This window comes from Agaricus bisporus (assembly GCF_000300575.1).
Source record: "Agaricus bisporus var. bisporus H97 unplaced genomic scaffold AGABI2scaffold_12, whole genome shotgun sequence".
NCBI classification, from domain to species: domain Eukaryota; kingdom Fungi; phylum Basidiomycota; class Agaricomycetes; order Agaricales; family Agaricaceae; genus Agaricus; species Agaricus bisporus.
The window spans coordinates 37,697-51,280 of record NW_006267347.1 but is presented as its reverse complement, the minus strand read 5'-3'; the positions used below and the strand labels follow the sequence as shown (position 1 = coordinate 51,280).

Genomic DNA, 13,584 nt, shown 5'->3' with positions numbered 1-13,584 from the left:
CTTGAAACGCCCTGACGGGCTCGGGAATATCAACATATCCACTTCCTCGTCTAATCTATCTAATGACTATTCCCATGACCCTCATTCACAACCTCTCACGCATTTAAATGCGTCTACATCTACTCAAGCACATGTACCCGCGACTGTGGGATCCTCGAGAAGTCGATATGACGGAGCGACTACATCGCACGCTCGTGCATATCCATATACCTCCTCATCAGATAAACAAGGCTCCATCGATGACGAAGAGGGTGACGTTGAGGATGAAGGAGCAGAAAAAGAAGAAGAAGTAAAGAATAAGGGTCCTGGTCGCGATAGATATCCGGATCTTGGTGGTAGCGTTGTTCATCTATATATCGACAAATATGGAAGAAGAGTCCGAAAGTCCAAGGAAGTGAATCAGAATGAGGGTTTATACAAATCCACGCATGGACTAGGGGAAGGGAAGGTGGACTCGAGTATCGAAGATGAAGATGAGGACACGGAAGATGAAGAAGCAGAAGCAGGAAATAAACTTATTCGTGGGGATGATCAAAGCAAAACCGTCATTGCTGACACATTATCAAATGATAAAAAGAGAGAGAAGAAGAAGAAGAAAGCGAAGAAGAGAAAACTACCTGTCACGCTTCCTTCGAAATCGTGTTCAGTACCAGATTTACATGCGGAAGTTGGTGTAATCGACAGTTCGCCTGAGGAAAATGTCAATTCGTCAAGTTCTGGTCTTGTGAAAAAGTCGACTATACCGTCGTCGTTCTCCTTTCCGGGAACTCAGAAGAAGAAAGGGAACTTACGTTTTGCGGAAGAGTCTGAGTTCTCCAATAGCCTCGCTATAAGTGGTTGGCCGATTGGGAAAGGCGGATTCGTACGGAGTAAACGTGCTAGATTGGTTGCGTTGGCGCAATTGCTGCAAAAGCTCTTTCCTGGAGAGGAAGAACTTTTAGAGAATGTTGTTGGGAAGTTGCGTGGCCATTCTCCACCCGATACTGCTGGGACCCCAATCAAGGAGGGGAAGAAGAAGAAGAAGGGTACAAGAGCGATATCGTTAGATGACTCTTCGCTTGACTATGGTAGCTTGGCGAACAGTGACCTACGGAAGATGGACTTAGGAGAGGAGGATCCTGATCCGAGAGGGGACCCACCAGGCAAGAAGGATACTTTGGTGCATGTTTTCATAGACCAGTGCGTCAGTTTCTCTTTGCTTTCTTGCTATGATCTAATAATGGTAATTAGCTCCAACATCCTAATCGGATTCTTGAATCACCTCAAGCGCAGGCCGAAAAACCTTTCATTACCTGTCAAGTCGGCAGCCGCGCATTCAACACAGATAACTGCTGGGTCTGCTAGTACAAACTCGCGGCCACTTCCGATATCAAAAACAAAAGGTGGGATAACAATACCGGATCCAAACTCTTCGATACCTCTTCCTTCGTTTGCAACAGCCAACTTGTCCCGTTCATTACCTTCAACGTCGCCCGCTAAACGTAATACGGGGAGTAGAAACGTCAGAGACATAAACTCTGATGTGGATGGATACATGCAGTCAGGAGATAATGACGAAGACGAGGATGACAATGAAGTCCAGCCCATTCCCGGATTCGAGAATGAAGGACACGGGTTCAAAGTGGTCGGAGAGAAGAAAAAGAAGAAAAAGAGTCAAGAGACGAAGGTTCATCTTCGATGGCATATGTGGCACGCCGCCCTTGCTATGATCTTGGAGAGAGGAAGACCAATCAGTCGTATGTTTCCAATTAATCTCTCTCAGTTGTCTCACATATTCACGTTTGTGTCAGGTCGTGTTGTTGCCGCCTCTAAGCCACTCTATCAATCGATGGAGAGTATTGAACGGTTGGGCTATGAAGTGAAGGTATTCCAGCGCGTACCAGATCTAGGTGACGGTGCCGATCGGCTGGAAAAAACGAAGGATAAAGGCATTCATCATGGTAGTCCTACGAAACGAAATTTAAGCCCTTCAAAAGCTTCACACAAGACACATGCGCACCCGACCTCCGGTGATACAGGTGCTGCTGTCGTGTCATCGAATTCGGGTCAGCAACTCGGGACAACAGCACGTGTTAAATATCGTGAACAAGGAGTGGATGAACTTTTGCAATTGAAACTACATTTGGCGATCACGGCTCCTGATAACATACCTGAGGGTGCTACTATCATACTCGCTACTGGTGACGGTAATGTTGGTCAATTCAACGAAGATGGATTTCTCGGTATGTATTTCTACTTTCAATTACTATCGTTGATCTTTCTGACAAATCTTGTTTCCTCGAAAGGCGCTGTACGGACGGCTTTGAAACGTGGATGGAAAGTAGAACTGTATGCTTGGGAGTGTTGTCTTAGTGAGTACCGACGATGATCTTGATGAGGCGACCATTGTTCACAATTTATGGTGTTATTAGGTCGATCTTGGCAGAGGGAATTTGGTCCTGGGAGTGAGTGGGGGAAGCGAGGCATGTTCCGTATCATTACTTTGGATCCGTTTGCGGAGTGCCTGGTTGAACTTGCCGAATGAAGTCTTCGGTATTTCTGGAGTAAGATGTATGGGTGTATGGGCCTGTGGGCCTGTATAACAAGATGACGCAGTGGCATCAGGCGACAGGATACAAAATACAGTTTTTGTATTACAATAGGTCTCCACAATGCTGCTATCCGGAAGTAGTGATAACGGATCCTATTCTTCAACTAGGGTGCTTCTACGGGCGTGAACAGGGATTTCTTCCTTCGACCTGGATGCTATTCCAGCCTCAGTATATCCCGATTCTTCGCTACAAGGTCTTCGCTACTTGCCGGTTGTCAATGGCATCTATTGATTTTCGACGTAGGCACCCAAAATTTTACAGGCGGCTGGTTAAGTCAACTCCCTGAACTAATTCCCTGCAACAAATCGGCTCTCGTACGAATAGCGGCGAGATCGATGGAAATACAGCACTGGATATCACATTCATGTCTACGGCAGAACGCGTTTGTCTCATTGAGTTATCGATCGAATATGCACATTGCAGATGCCTTCGGAGCGCGCTGAGTTCCAGATATAGTGTAGTATGTCTCATGTCATGATAAAGTTAACTACTTCTTGTCCTGAGGGCCTCTCAGGCTAGACGAGCGTGGCAGAAGCGGTATTCGGTGACTCTTTTAACCCGGAAGTGTGCTCTGCAGTGTAGCGTGCAACATCCGAGGTTTCTGGGGGTCCACAAGAAAATCATGTGAGTGTTGAGTACCGCTGGCCTGAGAGCATCCCGCCTCAAGAGATGCGCTGTTGACTAGGAGGATATGAATTGAAATTGATGGCGCTCGTATTGTATTAGCCTTATGCCATAAAAATTGTCAAGCCAAACGTCGTGATCGGGGTCCAATATTACGGACCTCCTAGCCAAATCGGAAACCAGCGGGTACCTGATCATGAGGAACATACGTGAAGAGTATTACGAAAAATATGTTGTCCTTTTTAATTTGCCAGTGGAGTCTGGTTAGTACCAAACGTTCATACATTCACGCACCTGAGCGCTGAGCCACGACCTCGGTGCCCCAGCCAAGGGTTGTCCTTAATATGCAACTCCTAGATGACCGCTAGGCTCTGCTGCCAGCAAAGCTTTCTTACATATCTTACTTACACAATGTACACATGCCTAGAGCATGACAAGAGGTGGCGTGGCAAGATCGATGAAGAAAACCGGGAATGTCTCGGTTATATGTACAAGTTTGAAACTATAATCCCTATGGGCTCCCCGAATACGAGATGGGAGGGAAGAATTGTCAGTCAGATACTACTATGCGTGTCTGGACTCTGAACACTGCTAGCTACAATGTAGGGAGATGAGTTTAGCTTTTCAACTTGCTTCTCGATTTCTACAATAGATGATCCTGATGTGGGTGATTTCCAGTCTATGGCCTATGGATCATGCACCCCGGAGACTTCAGTCTAAAGATGATGATTCCTCTCGGCGGCATGGCATTGAATATTCAACACTCATATGGCAGGTTGTGTCTGTCTCGTAATGTTAGAAGAAAAGTAAAGGAAATTATCCCCCTTTCTCAGCGAGCTCTGTTCCATCCCAGCTCAAGTTGATACAGCTCGAATTATGCTGATTCAATTCAAGTGCAGAAACATTCTTTGGGAGAGAGCTGACAGTGTTGGTCCAATATATTTACCTCGGAAAGAAGAAGTGCCCTTCAAAGCTTGTCGTCATTTTTCCGGATCGTATGACCCCAGTGAGGGGAGAAATATCGGAACCATCATTTATTGGTATACACACGATATCGAGGGATCCTAGCTTACCTCAAACTTACCTTGGTTCACTTCAAGTTCGTAACTTTGGTCAAAGATTTGCCGAGATACTATCGAAAAAGTAGTTGACGTGGATTGACATGGGGTTGACGTTAACACCACAAGTAATTAAGGTCTTCGTTGAATGAACCTGAAGTTGGGCCAGGAGAAGGTTCACAAAGTGCTTCGCGGGATTAAACATATCGGTATGTATTAATTATGACTTTTTCATGTTGTATATGTATTTTCATGAGCTGTACAGGGCGGTTATGGGTCCCGAACTCCCAAGAAAAAACAATAGGGTTCAAGTCAATACACACCTATACACACCCACGACGGAAAAAAACTCGGATGTTTTAGAGCAGCTAAAAATAGATATCGAGATATCGGCCCTACCGCAAACCTGAAAACCCGCCATCGATTGACATCTGACGAAACGGTGTGAACTGTGAACATTAGACCAGCTTTTGATTTCCCAGTTCTTGTTTATAGCCAGTCTGACGGCGGTACTGTCCCCCTGGAAGTTTACTACCTGATTGCCGGCCTTTGGAGTTGTGCAAGTAGAAGCAAGCAGGTAAAAAGCGAACGTAAGTACTTCAAATACGTGAGAACAAGGTTGAATGAAATCTTGATATGTTGCCCCTTTGAGGTAGTTGCCTTCCATGCCGGCTTTGCGCCAAGCTGCATTGACTAATCAAGCTACATCGGTTCTCGGGGTACTGAGACCCTCAATTAGAAGAGGAAAGGGGAAACATGTCCAGCTTCCACCTGAATCCACTGGTTCTCATTCTCTTCTCCAGCTCATTGTTCAAACACTTAAGGGTTGGAACGTTGATGGGCCCCGCCGAATGCCATCGTCCACGGAAATAGCCCCGGTCTCGCCTGGTGTGTTCCCTCCTGAGACGGCGCACTTGGTTGCCGCCTGGACTGAGGTGCGTTTTGTTGACCTGATTCCTAGCGCACTAACCGACCCTTCAAATGATTCTCTAGGTCCTTCTCTATGGTGCGACAATCAATATTGATTCGCTTCAAATCCGTGATCTTAGAGGGCTTCAGGCATCTATACATGCCTTTACATTGAGGCTGCATATATTATGCTGAAGAAACGAAGGGAGAATATTGTGTCTGCTAATGTAAGAGTCTATTTTTCTCTTGCTGCTCGACCAACCAACTGTAAAGAATAGGTTTTCCTTGTCGCCACATTCCTGATGTACATTGTCTCTACTGCACACATCGGTAAGCGGGTATGCGAGTTTCCTGGGATTGCCATCGCTGATTTGTGTAGTGTTGGGACTTCACCGCTTGCTTACCGCATTCGTATATCGTCTGGAGCCTCCTGCACTATACTTCATGGACTTTCGTCGATGGGAAACCGTCGCACACAGTTCGATGCTTTGTATTATGACGTGGTTGGGAGACATGCTCGTCGTAAGTATTTCACGAATCAATAACCTTGGGTGGAAGTGAGAATTTATAACTCATCAGATATACCGTTGCTGGATAGTTTGGCACTACAACTTTCTCGTAATCCTCCTTCCTTTGATTCTCTTAATTTTCGAATTCGGTAAGTTCTTATTATTATCTTGCTTGTATTCGTCTTATCCACCTTCCTTCAAGTCGTGAATATCATGCTCCTCGTTTGGTTTACGCACTTTGGGATGGCAAGTTTCGATACCGTCATGTCTTGGATGGCGACCATCTACCCGCTGGTATTCGCCCAAAATATTATCACAACCGGTCTAATCGCTTTCAAAATTTGGACTCAACATCGTATATCTACTGCCAGTGGTGTCATTGACACATCGACACGCCTCAGCCTGATTAATATCCTCCGAATTTTCATCGAGAGTGCGGCGATCTACACCTTCCAGATCATGGTTCTTCTAATCCTCTACCCGATGAAGCACAATGCCCAATTCATCGTTCAATCGGCCGTAATTCCGAGTATAGGTGAGACAATGCACGTAATCCCTGGTATCTCCTAGTAAAGCTCAACTTCTCCATTTGAGGCATTGTTTTCGTTCTCATTGCTGTCCGCGTCCACCTTGTGAGGTCCTCAACTTTTAACAGCACTAGAGCCCCTCAACTTCCAGACTGGTTTGGTGAGCTTGGTTCTTCTTCTTCGACCCCGATCACCACCCTAGAATCCTCTTCTGGGTCAGCGCCAGTCAATATAGAGAAGTGTGAGGTCGGTCTTGCCCCTTCTGCCAGTAATCTATTACATCGAGTTTGATTACCCCTAAAAATTATTTATCTTCCAACCCAACTGTAGCGTGAGTTCGTCATTTCGTCAGGTCTGCTGATTTAGTTTTGAGTCTGGAACCATGTCTCTATGTTCCAAGAGCCATCCGATGGATTTTTCTGCGCAAGTGGACTGCTCGTTCAAGTTTCTTTAGCTAATTGTTGGATGCGAGCGCCGTTGGGATGAAGAAGTATCATCAGCCCGCCTAGCTCAATTGGTCAGAGCGTCAGACTTTTAGGCACTGCTGTGCTGTGTAGTTATCTGAAAGTTGCGGGTTCGAGTCCCGCGGTGGGCTGTCTATCTTCCACGACGACCTTTTTGTTATGGACTAATTTTTACCTACGTGAACTGTCCAATTTGTGTCCAATTATGCGTCGAGGCTTCGGCCAATTAATGCATATTAAAGCTTGATACTGCAAATCAAATTCCTTGAATAGTCTTCAGTCACTTACCTAGTGCAATCCTCACTGATTCCTAGCAAGATACCACGTAGAAGGACAAGAAAAGTGAACTTCATTCAAGTCTGCGTTTAATTTATATTGCACGGAGCCCGGAACAAATTGTGAGCAACTGGCCATTGCCTATCACATAATTAGTTCAACCACTTGATCGTAGCATCCAATTCTAACTCTTGGACTCACATTCTCTTTTTCGTTATCCCCCGTTCGGAACCAAAATATCTTACCCAGTCTTGTAATCGCAGTCTCTATATTGCTGATCATGAGGTGCCTGCTTGATATGTTCCCATGGACCAATGGTTCAGGACCTTGATTATTCCCATGTTCAGGATTCAAGCCCCAGGAGCCTCAAAATATCCTTTCTTTCCGTGGCAGTCGTGGCGAATGCTAAAGCCGTATTGAAATAAACACAAACACAGTACACCGGAAGTAGATCAAGCGTCCGAGTTAGCCGCAGCGGTAGAAAAGGTGGGCAGAGTGGATGTCAGATGTTTGACAACCGAATATCAATGGCAGGATAATGCCTCGGGTATCGTCTCTGTCCTCGGTGTATCATTCTATGACATGTGCAGAAGATGAAAGACGAAGATGAGCACAGATTTGACAGGGTAATCAACGAACCTTGATGACGGCGAGTTGGAAAGCACTTACCAATCTTACGTTGTAGCATCAGAATTACAATGAGCTAAGCACTTATACATTCTTAGTATCTGACACCATTGACACCTACCTATTCTGGAGAGAAATAGATGTATAGATGGTGCTAAAAGCACGGAATTCCATGTGTGATTCAAGTGAGGATCGATTGAGGTCTTAGCCAGTAAATATGGGTCCTCGACAAGTGACTGAGATTCGTGTCTAGTACTTATATCTCCCACCGATGACATCAACTTAGCTTCCACCCCTTATGAGATGTCATAGCTGATGTACCTGAACTCTGAACTCAGTACAGTACCCTATCTTGGCGACACCCTCGCGACAACTTACAAAGGAAAGAGTCTATTAAGTCTCATGATGCAGATGTGAAGACAGTTTTCGGTCATCAGCGCGGGCTATGGTTGTCCCATTGACAAATGACCAAGAATCTGGAATAATTAGCTCATTGTGATGGATTTAATTATGCTCCGAACCAAGAACTAGCGAATACGATTGGCCGACATACGGTAGTAAGGCGAAAACGGCAATAAATTTGATGGTCCTCGAATCAACCGTGATGCACCGGAACAGATGGCCCGTCCGCGGCCCGCCAGAAATTTAGCAGTTCGCACTCACCAGGACATTCTTATTGTACCACTCTTTAGAAATGCCGCCGGTCTCATCGGCCACCAAAAGCACCACACGAACCATAGAATTACTTGCCAGAAACTTGTTTCCTACTATATGTATACGGCTTTTCACGGATTTAAGTTGACCATCATCGAATTTTGAAACTGATGTGATCATCCACAATATTTTATGCATGATGCGAAGTTCGCGTATATTGGTAAAATATATTAAGCTCACCCGGACATTCACTATGAAACCCACCGAGCAAACTATGTATCGGCAACTCGGTCGCGCTCGCGCTAAAAGGAGTTGCAGCTATACCATGTTTTTGACACGGGCCCAGGTGCATCAGAGTGGCTGAGGCCGAAATCGGAGGATCAAAGGACCAGAACTGGCACCTGCATCAGGATCGTGCGCCGTTATTTCGCGTGGCAAGGGCTCATACATAGATTTAAGTTCGGGTTAATCTCGACTTCTAGGCAACTTTGAGCCATTTTGGGACTTGCTTGCACTCCGGAAACATTATAACAAGCTCGTCGGGAAATGTTATTAAGTTAAGCGGCGCGGTAAAGACAAGGCTACAATGGTCCACATAGGATATTTAATACAAGATCAATAATGCTGGAAACAAAACGAAAAGTGGATGAAAACGATAGCAAGCGACGTGCGACAGTATATGCATGACAAACGCGAAAGCGGAACGACGGAGAGAGGTCTATGGGATAATGAATGATATATGGTTGGGCGAGTCAACCTGCAAAGTCCCTGAAAGGTATATGAGAAATTCTATATAGCCACTTAGAGGCGTAATGGTGCAAAAAAGCCTGTGGCTCAGTTTGCTTTTGGTTTCTGTTTGCATTGTGTAAGTGCCAAGGTTTAACTAGATAGAAAAGGACAAACCCGAGTTTTCATGACAATGGGAGATGCCGGGTCAGCTATCTAAGGCGCAATGAGTCCAATATCTATGGCATGAAGAATTTCCACATACTTGTTGTTTCTGCTGTTCTAACATGCGGAGACGCGCAGCCTCGAGCATCTCCTTATTGCGCCTCTCCTGGTCTTCTTTTTGTCTTTGCTTTGCAACTGCAAGGTTTTTGTTCAAGGCGACTTCAAGCTAAGCAAATCGTTAGTGTTGTCGGAAGTCGAGCAAAGATGGTTCATACCTTGGCTTCACTAGCAGAAGTGCACCGAGCGAAAGATGCCTGAAGCGACACGCCTTGTACGTCGGTGGCAGACGTGAGTGAATAGAGGGATTGAGAAACGCTTGGGAAGGCCACGAGACCCGAGGGGATTTTCGATTTCGTTTGGGATGTGGCAAGAGGCATAGTTGTAGCATTAGACATAATAGGCGAACGAGATGGTCGAGAGAGTGAATAAATGGGTGGCACGTTCTATACTGGGGTGAATAACAACTAGCGATTGAACAACGACGGGATTTATATGGTTTACGCCAGGCCAATTAGGTGAATAAAAATCTCACGATTGCGATAGATCTTGTCTTTGAGTGCTTAACGCGAAGGGGAAATTCAACGCAGCGATCCAGGACGGCAGTTTGGTCAGATCTTCATGAGATCAGCTACTTGACCCCGGATGGTAACATAGTGTTATAATAACATCACACATCTGAACCTTGAACTATTTTCACACAATCCCGTTCTATTATCAACACCAACCCGACCCCATATATCAGGCAGATACCAAGTGGTGGCAAGCGAGGCGTGAGTGGCTTCTATCTCAAGTGCTTTCTAAGTCTTCCCAGTCACTTTTCCGGTCGCGTCTACACACCTTTTAATGGCGGAGAATATTCTGGGGTCCATTGGGTTGATTCGTGGTTACCACCAGTCATTAGTCAACTGGCCTGAGTTACCTTAGGTTATCCTAAGTAGCTATCATCATGATGCTCCCGGAACTTTTAAACACCAGCTTCTCTTTATCTTAGGAAACATCCTTTTTGGACTGTCACTGGCATTCTGCCTCTTTCCCACCATTGAAACTCAAAATCGTGTTCGGTGGACAGAGGTTTAAGCGATCCCAGATTTCCTAAAACGGTGTTGGCGTGTATAATGTACATGCAGCCCTTAGACAACACGTTGCCTCGTCAAATAATGCCAAACTCCTGAGACGGCAATTATGTATAACAACTTTCGGCACATGCCGCTACTTTCCTGACGCGAGGAGTGAGATTCAACTTCAACTTAGTCTTTGAATACGCTAATAACGGCGCTCCGTGAGTGCATTTATAAAGATGATTGATGACCTGAAAGAACTCGTTGTCTCTTAACATAATGACGCCGTCGCACGAGGCTGAATCCCTACTGCCTGTTGCCCAATTTGACAGGCAGATTTCTGTGAGCAGCCTTAATTACGACCATCATCTGACTATCCTTTCCCCTTTGCATGCAGCTATCTTCCACGTGTCGGCTTAATGAGGATGAGCTGTCAAACCGATCACTTCCTGTCAACAGCTATTTGTCTGCTCATGCTTCCTGCGCAGTTTGTCTTACAATTAAACTCAACCCTTGAATCTCTCACCATAGGTATTTTTTCTCATTCTTCGAATCATCCTCGTGGAATACTATCCACAAGGAAATGCCATGTCCACCACTCCACAATTCGATTGACCTTCATGAACGTGTCTTGTATATACATTAATTAGCTGTTGCTTCCAAGCCAACCTTCGGTTTCAATACGAGTATTAATTAGACCCATGGTATGGAGCCCCATTCATAAAGCGTAAAACACGAAACTCACGATCCATACCAAAGCATCGCTGTATACCCGCTAAGAACATGAAACTTAATAGGACGAAAGGAACGAGGGCGGCGTACGGCTCATGATTTTCTGCCTAATGAAGGTCTTGTGTGATGGGAGCTCCATCAATGTGACTCGACATATCATCCGATGTCGATTGCTCTGTTAGATGCCCATGCACTGCAGACCAGAGTCATTCTAGGGGCTGAGCGCTTTACGACATGCACCGCATGATATCATTCAAAATAGGTACTCGACAATCTCTACAGGTAACGAGTTTTCACATCACCACGAGCCACTATTTCAAACTTCGGCGGGTCAATGTAATGGAACAGAATATCAGAACTCGGAGTTACCGGTTTACTCCAGTGTACGTGCCAGAAATATCATGGTCTTACTCCATGAACTCGGCGGATACAGTCACAGTGCTCGAATGACAGAGGAGGTGTTGAAAACGTAAGTTTTCGCGATACACAGAATCGATGCGACAGAGGTATTATTGGTTCACTTCGCTACGGCAAGTATGTTTTCCTGGCGCTTGGTGTGGCTTGTTTAAGTCGATGACCTATCACGGAACGCCTTTGAGAAGGGAAAAATCTAGTTTCTGAGCATCTAGTATGTCAAATCTCATTTGATATACAGCTTGATCAGGCGTACTTACCTCCCGCATGGATTCCGGTTCTCGTATGGCTCTACATAAGGTTATCAATGCGATGCTAGACGTGTTATGGAATCTATAATCAGCTGTGAAGCGCCTATTTGTCATTTTGATACTTAATGGCGAAATCATCGCTCGAAGTCGACTTGCGGGCATATTAAGTGCCACAGTAATCGTCATATAACCATGGAGTATCCCTTAATCACGCCGGTGCCTCAAGTTTCCAGGCGACTCGGTTCGACTCAGGCGCGGGGTTGTGTAAGCAGGAGCTTACTGGCAGCCCATAGTACTAGTCGGTGTCAGAGTGTCAAAACATAAAATGCTCTGTTATGTCGTTCTTGATGTAACGTTAGACCAATGGGTAAAGCCTGCTTACACTTTATTCGCTAATCCTTGATTGATCTCGTTACCTTTTGTGGTAGCTCAGATTTCCTTTTTCTGATGATCTGCTCCCATACTAAGTCACTGTGGCGCCCCCTCCCTTCACGTTTCCCAAGTCATTGTTATCTATACTGTTCCGAGTGCACAATTTCGCCTAGACGTGCAAGCTGGCGCTCGAAAATGGCTCGGATTTCACTCACCTTTAAAAAGCTTGACCGTCTAACACGAAGTTCACCGAAAATTATCCCGGGACCGGTAGAATCAACCCCAGAAATCCAAAGAGAAGGTCCCTTAATTTCTCAAAAGGAAAGAAAAACACAGGAGAAGTAGGTACGATATTACAAAGTTAAAATATAAGAGTCAGGGTAACTCCACGGAAAGGGTCAAGGCCTGTCTGCTCCTGCCACGCTAATCTTCGAGCAATCTTAAACCTGTAGTTCGGTTGCTGGTACAGCAGGGTACGGCCCAGATACGGCCCCACCTTTGTTCGGCGATCATCATGTTTACGCTGCTGACTATAATAAATTGACTGGACTGAATACCAGAAATGGGATACTAACCTCAGAATTTTGACTCATCAAGCCATGGAGTACTAAGTTTCCGTATCCGCAGATTTGTCAAAAGAAGTCTGCATGAGAACGGACCCTCGATAGAGAAAAAAAAAACGCTGTCGTCATCCTTTGGTAATTCCGCAGCAATGTTCTTTTAGACACCTGCGATTCGCGAATCCGACATGTGTACGAATAGGATGACGGTGTATTTCAACCTCTTCAAACTTCTCAGATTTTTCGGTCCGTAGGTCCGTAACACAGTCCCGCGACCTAGTTAATGCATAGGATCCAAAAATCGAAAAAGGGGGGATATATAAGCCACGGAAAATTTGCGATCGCCCGGGTCCACTTGAGGCTAGAACGACGTTCCATTTCCGGCAGACAAATGTCTTCGAATTCTCCGAGTATCCAGTAATCTGGAAGGAAAGGGCACACAAACACAGTTCGAATGCGGCTCGGAGATAATACCGGTTCCATAATACACAAACGAGGTCATCAAGGTCTAGCTTCCAGGGTAGAGAGAAATCCTTCGGATGAAAAAACAATTAACGCAAAACTTAATAAAAACAGATCGAAAGTATTACGTCCCTTTAACGAGGAATCTTCGTATGTATGGGAAGTCCTAAATATACACCGGACGAGTAAAGCGTTCAGCATGGATCACGAAAGATGAACTATTTTACAACATTCTATAGTTTTCAATGCTTATTGCCACATATACTATAAAATCTTCTCTGCAAATATCGGAAAAAGTCACTTACAAATCCAACTACGCCATTCTGGATTCTGCTGATTCCGACAATGGCCCGGTTCCATGTACACCGAGGAATTTCAGTCACAGAGAGATGAGTCAATATCATATCAATCAGTCAATCAAGTCTCTCGTAAAATTTGTGAGCGTCTATTTTTAGTTCCGTAATTCGTCCCAAGTGATATTGGCATTTTCGAAATGCGTGACTTTGTGTCCTATAATAAAGCTCGTGCTTAGCCTCAGTTTTGGT

The 13,584-nt window shown here is 45.2% G+C and overlaps 4 protein-coding genes and 1 non-coding gene across 5 annotated transcripts; 4 read left to right on the top strand and 1 right to left on the bottom strand.

Annotated features, from left to right (window-relative positions):
* Positions 1 to 51: 51 nt before the first annotated feature.
* On the top strand, positions 52 to 320 carry AGABI2DRAFT_195266 (hypothetical protein; the record flags this gene model as incomplete). Its single annotated transcript, XM_006455926.1, has 1 exon — positions 52 to 320. A coding segment is annotated over one exon (268 nt), but the record flags the coding sequence as incomplete, so codon positions are not given.
* Positions 321 to 979: 659 nt separating this feature from the next.
* AGABI2DRAFT_195265 (hypothetical protein) lies at positions 980 to 2,693 on the top strand. Its single transcript, XM_006455925.1, has 5 exons — positions 980 to 1,179; positions 1,231 to 1,736; positions 1,791 to 2,222; positions 2,286 to 2,351; positions 2,412 to 2,693. Exons 1-5 carry the CDS (start codon positions 1,097 to 1,099, stop codon positions 2,522 to 2,524), a joined length of 1,200 nt encoding a protein of 399 aa, XP_006455988.1. The 5' UTR covers positions 980 to 1,096; the 3' UTR covers positions 2,525 to 2,693.
* A 2,360-nt stretch (positions 2,694 to 5,053) lies between these two features.
* On the top strand, positions 5,054 to 6,542 carry AGABI2DRAFT_195264 (hypothetical protein). The gene is made up of 8 exons (XM_006455924.1): positions 5,054 to 5,208; positions 5,267 to 5,279; positions 5,333 to 5,409; positions 5,461 to 5,512; positions 5,562 to 5,704; positions 5,762 to 5,840; positions 5,894 to 6,226; positions 6,286 to 6,542. Exons 1-8 carry the CDS (start codon positions 5,125 to 5,127, stop codon positions 6,507 to 6,509), a joined length of 1,005 nt encoding a protein of 334 aa, XP_006455987.1. The 5' UTR covers positions 5,054 to 5,124; the 3' UTR covers positions 6,510 to 6,542.
* A 175-nt stretch (positions 6,543 to 6,717) lies between these two features.
* On the top strand, positions 6,718 to 6,813 carry AGABI2DRAFT_t142. The gene has a single exon. It is a non-coding gene; the product is annotated as a tRNA-Lys (tRNA).
* A 1,918-nt stretch (positions 6,814 to 8,731) lies between these two features.
* Positions 8,732 to 9,809, bottom strand: AGABI2DRAFT_138881 (hypothetical protein). The gene is made up of 5 exons (XM_006455923.1): positions 9,723 to 9,809; positions 9,406 to 9,654; positions 9,231 to 9,356; positions 9,143 to 9,181; positions 8,732 to 9,091 (listed from the first exon to the last, which is right to left on the bottom strand). The coding sequence occupies exons 2-5, from the start codon at positions 9,565 to 9,567 to the stop codon at positions 9,074 to 9,076; spliced, it is 345 nt and encodes a 114-aa protein (XP_006455986.1). The 5' UTR covers positions 9,568 to 9,654; positions 9,723 to 9,809; the 3' UTR covers positions 8,732 to 9,073.
* Between the last annotated feature and the right edge of the window lie 3,775 nt (positions 9,810 to 13,584).

Coding starts and splice junctions, on each gene's coding strand:
- AGABI2DRAFT_195265 (XM_006455925.1), top strand. CDS start 1,097: ATGGACTTAGGAGAGGAGGATCCTGATCCGAGAGGGGACCCACCAGGC. Junction 2,223..2,285: donor CAACGAAGATGGATTTCTCG/GTATGTATTTCT, acceptor TTTCCTCGAAAG/GCGCTGTACGGACGGCTTTG. Junction 2,352..2,411: donor TGCTTGGGAGTGTTGTCTTA/GTGAGTACCGAC, acceptor TGGTGTTATTAG/GTCGATCTTGGCAGAGGGAA.
- AGABI2DRAFT_195264 (XM_006455924.1), top strand. CDS start 5,125: ATGCCATCGTCCACGGAAATAGCCCCGGTCTCGCCTGGTGTGTTCCCT. Junction 5,513..5,561: donor TGTCTCTACTGCACACATCG/GTAAGCGGGTAT, acceptor TGATTTGTGTAG/TGTTGGGACTTCACCGCTTG. Junction 5,841..5,893: donor TCTCTTAATTTTCGAATTCG/GTAAGTTCTTAT, acceptor CCTTCCTTCAAG/TCGTGAATATCATGCTCCTC.
- AGABI2DRAFT_138881 (XM_006455923.1), bottom strand. CDS start 9,567: ATGCCTCTTGCCACATCCCAAACGAAATCGAAAATCCCCTCGGGTCTC. Junction 9,357..9,405: donor CTTCTGCTAGTGAAGCCAAG/GTATGAACCATC, acceptor CGATTTGCTTAG/CTTGAAGTCGCCTTGAACAA. Junction 9,182..9,230: donor TAGAACAGCAGAAACAACAA/GTATGTGGAAAT, acceptor ATTGCGCCTTAG/ATAGCTGACCCGGCATCTCC.